Source organism: Anticarsia gemmatalis, chromosome 14 (assembly GCF_050436995.1).
Source record: "Anticarsia gemmatalis isolate Benzon Research Colony breed Stoneville strain chromosome 14, ilAntGemm2 primary, whole genome shotgun sequence".
NCBI classification, from domain to species: Eukaryota; Metazoa; Arthropoda; class Insecta; order Lepidoptera; family Erebidae; genus Anticarsia; species Anticarsia gemmatalis.
This window is the reverse complement of record NC_134758.1, coordinates 3,938,140-3,953,426: the sequence shown is the minus strand read 5'-3', so window position 1 is coordinate 3,953,426 and position 15,287 is coordinate 3,938,140. Positions and strand designations below refer to the sequence as shown.

Genomic DNA, 15,287 nt, shown 5'->3' with positions numbered 1-15,287 from the left:
AAAAAAGACAACGCCAAACCTCTATATCTCTAATCCTCTAAATATTTTCAACTAAGTAGTATTTTAAATGTAGAAGCATAGGAGGTTGATTACAAGTACCTTTTTTTTTTCTTATTTTTAAAGAGCCTCAGCAATTACTTAATTAAGTAGTTTTCAAAGTTATTTAATTATGTAAGTGTTTGAAAATTTGCTGAAATAAATAGATCATTATTAAACTGCCTATATAATATAGTAGGACATTTTACATAAACTAAAATCTAGTCTATGTTGGTAATTTATTACGTAATATTTTTTTATGCATTGGCAACATTTAACTTTGACGTTTCCATAAGTCCCAATTATTATGTAGTCTATGGCCAGTCATTTTTGATTTCAGAAGATCTTGATATTGTCATAACATGGACGAAATTGAAAAGGAGAAAATCGCGGCACTGCCATCACAATTGCTCGTAACGACAATATGCCATCCCATGGAATATGCGAAAGTTCTAATTCAACTTGGATACGAGCCGCTGCCGCCGCGCCGGTCCACAACACTGTTCGGGCGCCCTGCCATGATATTACCTAACGTTTTCCAATACATCAAGTATATCAAAACATCAGATGGATTCTTCGGCTGCTACAGAGGCCTATCAGCCCGAGTTCTTGGCATGGTTGCGTCCAGTCAGCTCACGTCAAAGGTAATTTACGCGATGGGCATCGATTTGCCTGAAATCCATGACCCTCCCAATATTGTGACTGATGAAGAGCCCAAGGTTGAAGATTACATCAAGCTTGGTCGCCGGGACATGATCATGCACACTGCTTCAGTCATCGTCTCTTATCCATTCCATGTTGTGTCTGTTAGAATGATGGCCTCATTTATTGGCAAAGAAGAAGATTATAGCTCGTTGATAGGTGCGATTGCAGCTATTTACAGAGATGACGGAATTCGTGGCTTCTTCCACGGAATCGTGCCGAAACTGATTGGAGATTTGACATGTGTAGCTGTGACAGGAGTGCTGGCATACTATGTCAACAAATATTTGGTAAAAACTAAAGATCTCCGGTATTACACTGTGCCATTGCTCACATTTGTGACTAGCACACTAACTTACCCATTGGTTGTTGTTTCTACTTGTATGGCTGTTGCAGGCTGCAGCCTGCAGGCAGGAAATCCTCCTGCCATGCCCAAGTACCCATCTTGGCAATCTTGCTGGAGAGACCTGCTTAGAAATAAGCAACACAAGCGAGGATCCTCCCTTATCTTTAGGTACTACATTGCTCCGATTTCAGCCATGCAGTAGTCACACTATCCTAATGTATTTGCATTTATACATTTATGTTAATTTGCTAAGTGTTATTCCATGATCACCAAAGTAGTCTCAACTTCTTGTAGAGAGTTAAAAATATATGTACAATGAAAATGTGTAAATAATTTAGTATAAATGGTGTACCATGTGGATATTCGTTTTGCTAGATTGTTGAGTCAAGGTGTGGTTATATTGAAATAAATATATTTTATTTGTGAAATTGCATTCTCATTTAAAATTTTCTAGAACTAAATATCATTACATATGTGTTTATCTGGGTTAAACTTTGTAGGTTTGAATGTTATATCAAAACACTTATTTCAACTACACAGATAGCTTATCAAATAATAAAACACACTTGATACAAAGTTATTTTATTTTAGCTAAAGTCTGGGCTCTGATAAATTCATCAACTATTTCTTTTTTAAGCATGCCTACAGCTCTTCTGTATATGGCGGGGGCACCTTGGGGATTGTGTTCTGTTTCAAATGTCATGTATTTCATCCAGATATCCACATTTTCCGTGCCATGATGTTGGACAGCACACTCATAACATTTTCTAATACTTTTTATGTTAGGATTGTCTTGTGCTATTTCTATATCAATCATATACAAGTGCACTTCAACTTGAGTGGGTGGTGTTCTAATCAGATCTTCATATAATAGTCTAGCTGCCTTTATTCCATTATGTTCATACATTTTCTTCAAAAGTTTTGGTTTGATTGCCAATAGAACTGCATTCTCACAGCTCTGGAACTTTTGGTACAAGTTCTTTAGCTGAAAACATTTAATTCAGATTAGTATCAATAAGATAGTTCCTTTGTCAGCTTATGACCGAGAGGTACTAACTAAATTGTTTTTTTAGGTATCTAAATTGATAACATTGAGATAAAGAGCACAAATTTCCAAATAACAATAAATTTGTTACTCACTGAAACATCAGACTCAACATTGTCTAATACTAAGTTGTAGAGATACAGAAGGTCATCATATTTCAATGCTTTCTTTGCATCTTGCAGTACAGACATCATTTTCTTTACATCAGGCTTGTGCAATAAAAGTTTTTCTTCCCAAATACATCTCAATGCTGGATTTCTTTTGGCTGCTGAATCTAGAATCTAAGAGGGACATAAAAGCAATAATATTATGAATTGGTAATACTCAATGCTACATCATTGTTACATTTCAAATCCATAAATAATAGTCAGGATTGATATAATCTTTATTATATTTAAACAGTCATGATGACCCTATCTGCTTAATTAATGTATTTAATGTTGTTATAAAAGGATTAACTGTATCATTAAGTAAATTTTAATTCTGTATTTATTTTCCTCTATATCTTTATTATTATACTTGTTATTCTTCAATTAGTCAACTAGTTTTAAGTCTTGGTATTGTACTGTACGGTGATTTGAAGTGGACAGAAGGAAAAAAATACATTTAGACTAAAGTCTCATATGATATTAAATATAAAATGTTCACAAATGTATAATCAATAATCATAATGAAACTATAATAAATAATACCTCCATCAATTCTTCACTGGACATTTCATTTTCCAACTTGAACATTTCAATACCAAAAGCGTACATGTCATTTGAAAGTAGTCCATTGTCATGTCCATACATCCAAGCATGTTTAACTGCATTTATCTTCTGATAATCATTGCAAACACTCTCATCAGCACCTAACAACTCATGTATGTATTTTGTACACAACTTTACTTCTGGAAACTAAAATAAATATATATGTACTTCATGTTACTGTTGTATTATACAAATAAAATGTTATGAAATGACCTGTATATTTCAAAATTACCTTTTGCAAAGCTTCCTCATATACGCCAATGAAATAGTTGACTTCTTTCGAAAAATTGTTTTCTTCGTCTACAAATTCTTCTGTTTCATTCCAATGACAACCCTACAAAAAAATTAAGCTGAATTATATATATTTCATTTTCTAGGTTTATCTATTGCTATGGTAAGTATGCATTGGTCAATAGTATAAATTAATTCCAACAAAATATTTATTTAGAATGACATATGCAAATGTGTTGGAATAAATATAGAACAATGTCTACCTTTCAGGCAAGTTGTAATTGCAAAAAACTATGTTGATTAAAAATAAATGACTTCTTTGCATGCAACAAGAAGCATGCTATTAAGTGTGTATGATTATGTAGGTAAGTGCTGATAACTTAGTCATAATAATATTTAAGGCCAGAGAAAAACTGCACACTTGGCCACAACATTATAACAGGATAAAAATAATTTGGTTTGGGTGTTTTTTATGATATACATAAAATCATTCCTTCCTTCCGTAGGGTTGTTTGTTTGTTGTATGGTTAGTGGTCAACCTAGTGTCAAAGTTGTTCAAGCCGCCGAAAAGACTTTGACATGGCTTAACGACTGTAATCTATCGTCCGTAGGGGTAAGCAGAGAAGTATTAATTATTACTTACATTTAGTTCTTTTGATGCAATGTAACTCCAAACATCTTTATCATCCCGTCTGGACCAAATCTCTTGTTTAACATCATCTACAAAGGACTCTTTAATTTCATACTTGCTACACAAGTCAAATATACTGAACAAGAATGACACATTTGTTATATTTTTAACACCATTCCTCCATACAATGTCTGCCCTTTTTACTTGTTTCTCCTAAAAAATAAAGAAAATGGTTAGTAACTTTACTTCATAAAGCTTAAACATAAAGGTATTAATAATAATTACCTAAGATGTACAAATGAGTGTTTTACACTGCTTGTTGCAGTTGCAGAAACCTTGTATCCCACAAAAAGCAGTAAAGGTTTCCATATTTTAAAATATAAGAGCCAAATTATTCTTATCTACTCATGTGATACTCAGCCTAAAACCATGTAGGTATTTGAATATGGTTAAAGCAAACTCATTATATTTTTATATAATTTAAATGGGTATATTATGTAGTTAAAATAAATTATTTACCCTATCCTCATCACTTTCAGCCTTAAAAGTGAGAGTGATGAGTTCAATATCAAACAGTTCCAAGTACAACACTTCAGAGTCAGCATGTCTTTGCAGACCTTTCAATAAGAAGTTTCTAGCATTGTCCAGATTGTTTTGTTCCTTGCTCTCCCATTTGCTAGCCAGCTGCCAGACCTTTGGTTTGTCTCCATGAATCTGAAATATCATCAAAATTATGTTATAATTCAATTTTGTTTCCAGCAAGCTAATGTCCTAACAATAAGCAATAGCAATAGCTTTCAGAAGCCAATAAGACTGGTTTAATGTTGGCAAATTGAAAAAATATATCTTGTATTCAGGTAAAAATGGTAAGTAAAAATGATGTATAATTCAAATTAAACTCTCATAACCTAATTAAAGCAGGAGATGCGAAGGACGTAACTAATATACAGTCAGTAGTAAGAATTAATTACCTGTAGCATTTGTCCAATAATCCCCGACATAGCATAATCAAACCCTACACTTCTGCAAAACTTGATATACTCAAAGTATATCTCAATATCATCTTGAAACCTATAAATGAATTGTTTGAATACTTTGTTCAGCCTCTTGGCTATGGCATACTCTATGTCTGCTTTCTTTTCTCCAAATTTAAGCTTCTTTCTTCGTAAAGATATGTCCTCAAGTAAAGCCAGTTCGTAAGCAATGTATTGTGCAAAGTCCTCCTTCTGTTTCACTCTACGCTGTATGTGGTATTCAAACTCTTTGCGTTTTCTTGATATCTCTCTGAAAACAGGTAGATTAACCTTAAGTACAGTGAAATAATACCATGCTACTGTTTAGTACTATGTAGATCTAATAATATTTCGTTTATTGCGATGCCTGGTGTATGTAAACAACGACTACAAATCATTCTTATACATAAATGTGATAAATAATATAGCATATTTAGGACGACTACTATAAGCCAATACTTAAATTGAATAGTTTTTAATGGTAAATCTACCGCATTTAATACAGTAACGTAGTAAAACTTACTTTATTTCTTCGTCGTCATATAAATCAGTTCTCCTCATCTGCTCCAACTCATTAATCATATCCTCAATACGTTGATTGACTTGTTCTGCCATGGTTGATTTTTTTTATTTTACAGGTACAATATCAAACAAATTCAAACCTTTTATTCAATATTTTGGTCAAAATACAACACTCGCACCCACAACAAGCATGACACTTTAGAGGTTATGTCTGATTTTTTAACAGCTGTCAGCTGTCATTTATATTTAGACCAAGGAAATTCTTAAACAGCCACTAGAAAACTTATTCGAAAAAATAGTATAAACATCACCAGCTGAACCACCCTTTTTGCTATATGAGCAAAAAACTGCTTCTAATCACTGCGCCAATTCATTGTGCGATAGTTTATTATTGCCCGTGAGACAAAGAATAAGTAAGTGGTGTGTTACCAAATAACGGTAGTGGTGGTGTGTTACAAAAAACTGTTAAACGGAATTAAAGAACAAAAGACAAATTATATGATAAATCTCATTTATTGTATTAAGTATTTACAAAAGGCACATTCAAAGTTCAACACATTCATAAATCATTTATCAAACAATAACCTTAATTAAGTTACGCATTAGCCATAAATTCCCTCAGTACAAAATTAAATATCAAAAATAAATTACTCCTAATTAAATTACAACTTAATTTACTAATCTCAATATTTACACAAAAATAATAATACTTTGTTCTGTCAGGTTCACTATTATTGTATGGTGGGTAAGGCATTTCTTTTGTAAAAGTAAATACAGAAAATTGAAGGTTTATACATTGGATGATAGCCAGATCTTATAATAAATTGAGTTAAACTAAAGCTATAAACTATAGCTATACAATCAAGGTAGCTATATTCTCTAATAGTAACATTATTAGATTCTGTTCTATCTTTGTACTTCTCCCTCCAATCATTCACTTGTGATGTATTCGTCAAGCAAACTAATTGCAAATTTACATTACATATCAATTCATATTTAGTCAAATTAAGCCGCCAAAGCCTTAGAAATATATACTACAATATCCTAGCTGTTTAAATTAAGTACATCTACAATAATATCATCTAGCCGTAAACCTAATAACACCCTCTTCACAATGTTCAATCATACCCCTGCCTTTGAAACAATTCAACCAAGTTTTAGAAAACGCTTTGAAACTCTCCCTTTCCTCATCACTTTTGTACACAGGAGTTACATTAATTTCAGGAATACACCTCCCGAAATCAATAGCAGGTAACCAAACATGGAAGTCGGAGTCTGGGGAATATTTGAATATGTCCTGGCAACCCTGTAAGTTTATTTGAGGAACTGGGGGTTGCCGCTGCAATAACTTCTTGAGTGTGATGAATGTTAGATTGTTGTTCTTCAGGGTTATTGATTGAAGGTTTTTAGCTCGGCCGATACTCCTGTAAAAAAAACATGAGGATTAAAATTATTTATGAAATCTCTTAACCTGTGATCAAATTAACTTTTCCACATTTTTCCATTTTTCATTATAGGATCTAAGGCATGCCTCATTTTGGGTTGCAAGTGGCATAATATGGATCAACTTCACAAACCAATAGCTACCAGAATAGACCTCAAGTGAGATATGAGGTATCACAGATACAATGGTACTACCTTATATTGAACATACTTAATAGATGTTATAGAGTTCTAATAATATATTCACAATCATGAAATACATACCTAAATATCCTCATAAACTGTCCATCAACTAATTTACAATTGGACAGGCCGATTCTTCTAATCTTCAACTCCTTAGCGGAGTCCATAAAGCTGGCCATACATCCAACAACAGTGCCTTCCACACCAACATTGTCCAACTCCAAATCAACCAAGATATTAGGATTCAATGACGTCATTAAACAACTGATAAATGGCTGTTTCACACTATTATTACTTAAATCTATCGATTCCAGCGAATCGAAATTCATATTCGATTTATTCGACTCGTTAAGCGCATTCTCGGTTATATTACAATAGTTTAACTTAAGTACTTTTAGTCTAATGTATTGGCATATTTTCACTATATTTTTGAAACCATCGTCTGCTATAGGATTGGCACTGATGTCTATTTCTTCGAGTGCTTGACAAGGAACTCTGTTAGACTTTTCGAAGAGATTTAAAAGCATTTTCGTGCCTTCAGCTGTGATGTTATTCCTACTTATGTCGAGATGTGTTAAATGTTTCATAGTACACATGCATTCGGTGAGATATTTGACGCCTGCGTCGTTGATATTGTTGTCTGATATCATTATAGCTGTGATGTGTGTTTGGTGGGTTAAGGCCCTGAATAAAGGTCGCGTTTGTGATGAAGATAGTGTTTTAGCTCCTAATGCGAGGCGGTGGGTTGTGTGGCTACGGCCTACTGCTTGCTGGATTTCGTCATTGGGCGCTGAAAAAGAACCAAAAAATAATTTCAACTGTTAAAACTAAATATAGACTACTAAAAAAAAACTTGTAAAATTACTTCATAGGACCTAATCTACACAACTCAAATTCCCACTATTAAGGTAACTTGTATAAAACAAGCGCACACATCGGTATTTCACAGCATTAAGGGCTTCGGAAACATAGGAATCACACATAAACGGTACAACGAGACCTAAAACATCTAAGTATCTGATCTGCAAATCACTCAAGTACCCGGTTTGGGGAATGAGGAGGCTAAAATAGACAGACATTATTGTACTTACGTATCCCTAAAGCTTCGCAGCATTCAAGATACCGCTCTTCAGCCGGCGAGGCTTTCCAGTTAGTAATACAGGTCTTGAGTTCAGGTGATGATAACACTAAGCTCAGTGGATCGTCCTCCGATAGTATAGCACCGTCTGACGTCATTAAACTAAACACTGGACGGACGCCTGTCAATCTGTGAAAATGACAATGTAAGAACAATAAATAACATGACATCAACGACTTCTGCAATTAGCCATATAATTTTAAAAGTAATTTTTATGACACACTTGAGTAATTAACTAACTTTTGTTTAACACATAATTTTTCCTTGTAGGAATCGAATCCACGAGGTGTCCATAATGAAAGTGACAACAGATCACCTTGCGACAGTTAAATATAGAAATAGTTTTATAATACAAGCACGTAAACACCCGTACACGTAAACGTTCATTACTGTGCCACGCATAATATTAATTTGGTCCAAAAAGTTTTATTTATAGTTTACTTACTTGTAATATCTATTCTTAACTTCTTCAACCAGCCAGCTGATTGTCAACTTATTCATAGTATCGAGTTTCAATGAAATTAACAACACTTTATCTTCAACATGGACTTTCACAGCCGCCGGTGGCAGTATTTGCGTTTGAACCGGTCGACCATTCTTCGTCGATTGAACGATGTTAATCGGTTGTATCACATTCACTGGTTGCACAATATTAGGATTTATATTCTGCATGATATTAAAACCGTCATTGGATTGCGCATTATTGAAATGGAAGTTCTCTCCCGAAGATTTTCTAGAGAATGTCCCTGTAGGTGTCAAACGTTTGTTGATTTCTCTTCGAGCGTGGAATTCGTTATCACTACCACTGTTACTCGAATGTTCGTCTTCTTTTTGCCTCTGAAAACCAGATTTGAGCAACGTGGTCTGTCTTTTCCAGCGCCTTTTCATATTATCTCTACTGTCTTTAGTTCTCGAATCATTCAGTTCTTTAGCGATATTCCTCATAGATTCCCTCGGAGACACTTTAGGACGTACATTCTCATTTCTAAAGTTGTCAGAATCTGAACTGTTTTCACTAACATCAATAACGTCACTTATTCTTGATTTTCTTTTGTTATTGAACTTATTACTTTCGACTAATGGAACTGTGATTTTGTTAATATTATCTATAGAGTCCTTTATGCTTTCGTATGAAGGTTTCTTAGCTACTGTAGTGAGTGGATCGGATAGTTTCCTTTTCTTACTGTTCTTATTAACTCCTAAATCATCGTCTAACCAGTCATCATCAACTTCTTCAGGGTCTAACAAAGCAGGTTTAACTTTAGATTTCTTTACATCAACCTCGGGTAGATCATTCATACTTCTATTTCTTAACGCTTCTATAGCATTACGATATTCTTTGACACCGGACGATTTCTTTTTTATTTCTTTACTTGGTTTAACATCATCGGATGAAGAGTCATCGGAGAAGGCTGTTTGGTTTCTCACATTTTGTGATAAATCCATTTCATCGTCAGTGTCATCGTCAATGATATTTCGCCTTTTGAATACAGGTGATGCTAAATCTCTTATTCTGTTAGACATTTTCGAAGTGCTAGGTGGAGAGACCTCTTTCACTGGTTTTACAGGAGTTTTTGATTTCGATCTGTTCAGTATTTCTACAGTATTTGTCTTATCAATTAAACTATGTATCTTATTACATATATTCTTGTATAAAACCTCTTGGTCTGTGGTAAGAATGGTCCCTGTTCGCCATTTTTGTAATACGTGTAGAGGCGTTTCCCCAAAGTCTGTTTTAAGGGATGGTATAGCGCCTTTTTCTAGTAATAGTTGTACTACGTCTAAATGGCCGTTGCTTGCCGCGTCGTATAATGGTGTTATACCTGAAAATAAATATATTTATGTTAATAGAACATTAAAATAGAAAAGGGAATCCAGTGTTTCCCTAAAAATCTCAAAGAAAGGTTGTAGAGAAGTGTCGACAACATAATATTGACTATTTCTTTTACAATACTGATGATTTGAACACAAAATACCCGCTTATTCGCACTAATATGATTTCGGTCAGTGACAGGTTATATAAGCCAGCTTTTTAACAAGTCAATCTTTATACGGCAAAATCTTTCTACAACAAAAGCTGTCCGTTTGCCAAATTTAATTGCAACAATTCAAAGCGAAAAAATAATTTCAATAATTAATTGAACTCACCATCACAATTAGTCCCGCCCCTATCATTAACATTGGCACCATGGTTGATCAGTATATTAGCTATGTCTATATGTCCGTGTATACAAGCTTCATGTAGCGGCAGCCAGCCTGCGTTGTCACGGATATTTACTGGATGACCTTTGCCAAGGAGGCGTTCTACGAGCAGCTTGTTGCCTGATATACATGCCTGGAAAAACAATGGTAGACTTTTGATACTAATGTTATAAATGCGATAGTTTCTGATTGATGTTTGTGATGCTTTTATAGTCAAACTGATGATGAAATGTAGCGTGGAGAAAAATAGAGATCTAGGATCAAACACGGGCTAAAGATATGGATTGAGAGTTACTAATAAGTTTGAATATATCTATTGAAGCTAAAGTATTTGAAAGTTATAACAGTGGCCAGACATATATTATATGCAATGAAACTCCAGGTCAGCACTTTATTACAAGACTTCGGGATGCCGGAATACCAACAAAACTGGCAGTAGGAACTTCTTCATGTATATTAGACAAATTAATAGGTTTAAAAAATGATGGATCTAACACAGGAACTTTAGATTGTTGCTGAAACTAATAAAGGTAATATTTACTTACAACATGTAGTTGTGTTTCGCCCTTCATATTCTTTTTGATTGTGTATCCTTTACCACGCTTGCGTGTCTCGCGGGTTGCGTCCGATATCTCTTCTTCGTTTGTATCAGATAGATCTAAAAAAATAATGGTACATTTAACAATATTATACATCGTTTATTTGAGTTTCAAGAAATTATAGTCAAACCATTAAACCTTGAAAATAACAATACGCTGTAATAACTGTACAGTACAGAGTATAGGTGACGAAACGCAAGGACGACACAATGTTTAATCTCTGTCAAGTCTCTTCAAAGTTAGTTTGCAGGTACTGTACTTGTGTTAACTAGTTGTCATATTTTACAATTCTAGACAGATGCTGTATATTTCATAATAATATGAATTGTACATGAGAAACACAATTTCAACAAATCGAAGTAATGTGTATCTGATCACAAGTAGTATATGATATTGCACTTAATGAAACATGATTAACAAACCTGTAAGATCATCCAAGCAGATATCGTCTCCAATATGTGTATCTTCATCACCGCCCCCAGCAGAGCTCTGTTCGTCCTCAGAATTCTCCAAATTGTCCAGATCATCGTACCCTAGTGCCCTGAGCTCGTCTTTAGTCTGTTCCATCTTGTCTAACTCGCCATACTCCTCTTGGTATTTCAATAAGCTCTTGAGCACTCTGATTTCGTATTTTCTTTTGTTCCATTCTTTGGCCTGAGGAAATGAGTAGTTTTTAAGTTAAATGTTAATTGTGAGCAGGCACAGTAATGTTTCGTGATCATAACATGCTTTTCCAAAAAAAAACAAAGCTTTCTTGATCTATCGGAACATACATAACATTAATATTCAGACTTAAAGATGTTTGAAAACCGTATGAATACTTAGGCCATAAAATCTTTTACATTTTTAATCAACTGTCTCTGATATTGTAATAATAAAATACATGCACTGTAGCTTAGTAATTAGTCTTTAATAAAAATCTCTTACCGCTCTTCTAGCTTCCAAGCAGGCTTTTTCAACCTTATCATAAGGTTTCTTGGCCAGGAACAATGTCTCAGCAATATTGTACATTGTAGTGTATGCTTCTTTCGGCACATCCTTTATCAGTTCGTATTCTTTCTCATAGAAGTCTAGAGCTTCACTGTATGAGCCCATGTCTTTGTATGTCTGGTATAAACTGAAAATAACAGAAACCATCAAAACCTGGTAATAACATAACCCTCTTTTGCGTTGCGTACTCGAGTAACGAGACAAAATTGTGCAACACTAAGGTTTACTATTTCTAAAATACGAATTACACAAACGAAGTTTTTTTATCAGCACCAAAGTGACCAAAGCTATTACTGTTCAGAGCCAATCGATAATTGGCAAAACGGAATAAACTAAGTTTATAAACAAGAGAAAACAGTCTAGCAACATGTGATTTAAGCTACATAACTTTTGCAGTTACTAAGGAATTAAAGTAGTTTAAGTTACTTAAAATCTCTACTTTATCACCATACACTAAAATATTTTGATTAAAACATACCTAACATAAATAGGAATGAGCGTCTTCCCGCAGTCTCCCGCCAGTTCGGCGTGGTCCAACATCTTTAGATAATATTCAACAGCGCCTGCATAGTTCTTGAGATGACATGCACCGTCACCTAGCTTCTCATATAACTTCTTGAAGCCAGCGTGGTCGGAGGGATCGGTGGATATGAGTAGATCTTCTGTGTAGCACATTGCTGCAACTGTATACAAGGAAGAGATGTTTAATTATTATTTGATTACATTTGGTTTTTGAATAAAATACAGTTCTGATAAGTCTATAAAGAAAAAGTGGGATTGTATTTTATGATGATTTTAAACATGACTACAACACACACATTTTGAGGGAGACGATTGCCCAACAATGGGACAGCTAAGGTAATTTAAAAAGCGAATAACCGAAAAACGATTATAATCAGAAATGATTTTATGGAAATAAGCAAATTAAGCAGTTAATGTATACCATAACATTGTAATCATTTTTCCAATTATCCCAAAATAAAGATAAAAATACTTAAATATTCTAAATACTTACCAACTCTTAGATTAGACTCAATATTTTCAGCTTCCTCTTCATCAGGGGTCTTCAGTTTCCAAGCTTTGAGCAGCACCTGCTTGGCACTCTGGTAGTCTGACATTTTACATAGGATATCTGCCTTTGACGACAATGTCTCGCACATTTTAAGCACCTAGAAAAATAAGAAAATAATTAACATCTTGTTATTCTTTTAATGTGAAGTGAAGAGATGTCATGATACTAGTAGATAATTATTCCAATCATCTTATCACAGCAAATTGTTAATAAGGTACTTAGTCAAAACCACATGGAGAAGTATAAAGCAGAGATTAAATTGGACACAAAACACTACTGTATATAGAGATTGAAAGTTCCTTCCCAGACTGAACAAATTTAATGTTTGTGAGTAAACAGTTGTTTTAGATTGGACCCAGTTGTAATTTGTGTAAATTCATTGTATATATTTAAGTAACATCATACTGGATGATGTGTTCTATAAACAGACAAATAATGATGATACAATACCTTATCTTCCAATCTCTTAGCAACCTCCAGAGCTTTATTTAAGCAATTCAATGCCTTAGCATAATCCTTCATCTTATTACAATACAGTAAAGCTTCAGTAGTATAACAGTTATGTAGTACTTCAAACAAGTCTTGATTGGAACATATAGATATGGCCTTGTTGATGCAGTCTAGTGCTTTGTCCAGGTTACCTAGGTGTTCTTGAGCTACACCTATGTTGAGTAGCAGCCGGGCTCTCATGTCCATCAGTTCATGTTTGTTTATTTTGCCATTTAACCTAAAAATTAGGACATGTTAATTATTTGATAAGTAAGGTCAAGATAATAATGTTAAATCTGAATGATTATGTATAATATGCACAATTTGACCCTTGTTAGAGTTTATGTAATATTATTTTTCTTGAAAGTGAATTAGGTAAGTTTACATGAATACAGCTATAAGCCCAGTGGTCACCTCAGCACTACTTTTGCAAGGAAAGTAAAGTAATCAAACAAAAGAATTATATCATGGAATGATGAAATGATTATTTCCCATGATTTGAATTCATTATACTTTTATAATATGTTTTTTACATACTGAGCATGACAAAATAATACAAAGTGTGATGTGTTACATAATTGGGACTTGATATTATAATAGCATTGAGAGCTGTCTCTTTAAATGATGGAAATGATATACCAAACAAACTTACTTTTCACACAGTACTAAGCTCTTCATAAAAGCTTTCTCAGCAGCTTTGAGTGACGTCTTAGCCTCAGACTCTTCATTAGTACTTTGTCCTTGTAGCAGATATATTCTGCCTAATGTCGCCATAGCTCTCTGTTCTTCCACTAAGTTGTTCAGTTCTTTTGCTACAGCTGAAATAAAAGTATGTATTAAAGTTATGAATGTCTGCTAGTTACTTTTGCTGAAATAACTGTTGCAGTGGTGAGCCATCGTCTAAATATGTTATATCAGATATCATCAAATAGAAGTATACCGTAATAGACAAGCAAAACTAAAACAAAAACCCATGTCTTGTTTCAGTTTTTCATAACATCAAATAACATGCTATGATTGGTTGATGGTAAAGTTTGAAGTACTATGAAACTATTTTACCAAATAATAGGTTTGAGTGAAATTTAAGTGCCGTAGTGTTGTCATTCAACAGCGTTATTCACACTCTAAGAGTACAACTTCCAGTAGTACTTGTTGTAGATAGAAAATGATATGATTAATACTAGAGAAGAGAGAGCTTTAAACGCATGAATATCTCACCTAAATGTCGCTCCTCATACTTCAGAGCTTTGTCAAATTCCGCCAATAACATGTACATTTCACCGATCATCCTGTTACATGTGCCCCACTCCATCCGCAGGCCTAACTCCTTGACTACACTTGCCTCATTTTTATACTCTTCTAACGCATCACTGTAGCGATTATGTTTGTAATAAAACGTTGCCAAATCATTACAAGCTTCAGCTAAAGTACGCCTGTTGCTCCCGTTCAAAGCTTTTTTCTTTCTCCGGATCAATTCTGAAATTATTTATTTAGTAAACAACAATACGAAAGTAACCTAACATATTTTATTAAAGGCGTAGAACAAAATGTATCACTTACTTTCTTCTTCCATTATTACTGATTAATAATTAATCAAGCATATCACATAAATATCAAAGTTAAAATAAATTCACTTTATTAAAGTTTTAGGCGCCGAAATAATAAACACGTCTGTCAAAGTGTCAAACTTCATCCTACCAAAGTTCAGTCAGTTTATTTTCCCGTAATAGGTTATAGCGTTCATAAATTTTGATTAAACTTGACTATGGATTCTTTGTCTCCTGAATGTTATTTAACTCAAAAAAGGTACCTACCTATGCTTCTTAGCAAAGAGACACAGAACAGGCACAGATTATTTGAGGATAGTCAGCAATACTAATAGACGAATCATCA

General features: G+C 34.0%; 3 protein-coding genes across 3 annotated transcripts; 1 reads left to right on the top strand and 2 right to left on the bottom strand.

The window, feature by feature from the left end:
- The first annotated feature begins 329 nt into the window (after positions 1–329).
- On the top strand, positions 330–1,512 carry LOC142978262 (mitochondrial carrier homolog 2-like). The gene has a single exon (XM_076122633.1). It carries the CDS (start codon positions 399–401, stop codon positions 1,284–1,286), a length of 888 nt encoding a protein of 295 aa, XP_075978748.1. The 5' UTR covers positions 330–398; the 3' UTR covers positions 1,287–1,512.
- A 138-nt stretch (positions 1,513–1,650) lies between these two features.
- Positions 1,651–5,482, bottom strand: LOC142978261 (U3 small nucleolar RNA-associated protein 6 homolog). The gene is made up of 8 exons (XM_076122631.1): positions 5,280–5,482; positions 4,715–5,027; positions 4,263–4,457; positions 3,756–3,956; positions 3,114–3,215; positions 2,822–3,028; positions 2,225–2,410; positions 1,651–2,069 (listed from the first exon to the last, which is right to left on the bottom strand). The coding sequence occupies exons 1-8, from the start codon at positions 5,369–5,371 to the stop codon at positions 1,662–1,664; spliced, it is 1,704 nt and encodes a 567-aa protein (XP_075978746.1). The 5' UTR covers positions 5,372–5,482; the 3' UTR covers positions 1,651–1,661.
- A 302-nt stretch (positions 5,483–5,784) lies between these two features.
- On the bottom strand, positions 5,785–15,089 carry LOC142978465 (tonsoku-like protein). The gene is made up of 14 exons (XM_076122930.1): positions 14,955–15,089; positions 14,613–14,870; positions 14,047–14,212; positions 13,356–13,632; positions 12,849–13,002; positions 12,312–12,516; positions 11,771–11,960; positions 11,266–11,497; positions 10,790–10,902; positions 10,191–10,377; positions 8,488–9,865; positions 7,996–8,171; positions 6,986–7,694; positions 5,785–6,702 (listed from the first exon to the last, which is right to left on the bottom strand). The coding sequence occupies exons 1-14, from the start codon at positions 14,965–14,967 to the stop codon at positions 6,357–6,359; spliced, it is 4,404 nt and encodes a 1,467-aa protein (XP_075979045.1). The 5' UTR covers positions 14,968–15,089; the 3' UTR covers positions 5,785–6,356.
- Between the last annotated feature and the right edge of the window lie 198 nt (positions 15,090–15,287).

Coding starts and splice junctions, on each gene's coding strand:
- LOC142978262 (XM_076122633.1), top strand. CDS start 399: ATGGACGAAATTGAAAAGGAGAAAATCGCGGCACTGCCATCACAATTG.
- LOC142978261 (XM_076122631.1), bottom strand. CDS start 5,371: ATGGCAGAACAAGTCAATCAACGTATTGAGGATATGATTAATGAGTTG. Junction 3,216..3,755: donor TTGCATCAAAAGAACTAAAT/GTAAGTAATAAT, acceptor ATTTTTTTGTAG/GGTTGTCATTGGAATGAAAC. Junction 3,029..3,113: donor ATGAGGAAGCTTTGCAAAAG/GTAATTTTGAAA, acceptor TATTTATTTTAG/TTTCCAGAAGTAAAGTTGTG.
- LOC142978465 (XM_076122930.1), bottom strand. Junction 13,003..13,355: donor CTAAGAGATTGGAAGATAAG/GTATTGTATCAT, acceptor TTATTTTTCTAG/GTGCTTAAAATGTGCGAGAC. Junction 12,517..12,848: donor TGAGTCTAATCTAAGAGTTG/GTAAGTATTTAG, acceptor CCTTGTATACAG/TTGCAGCAATGTGCTACACA.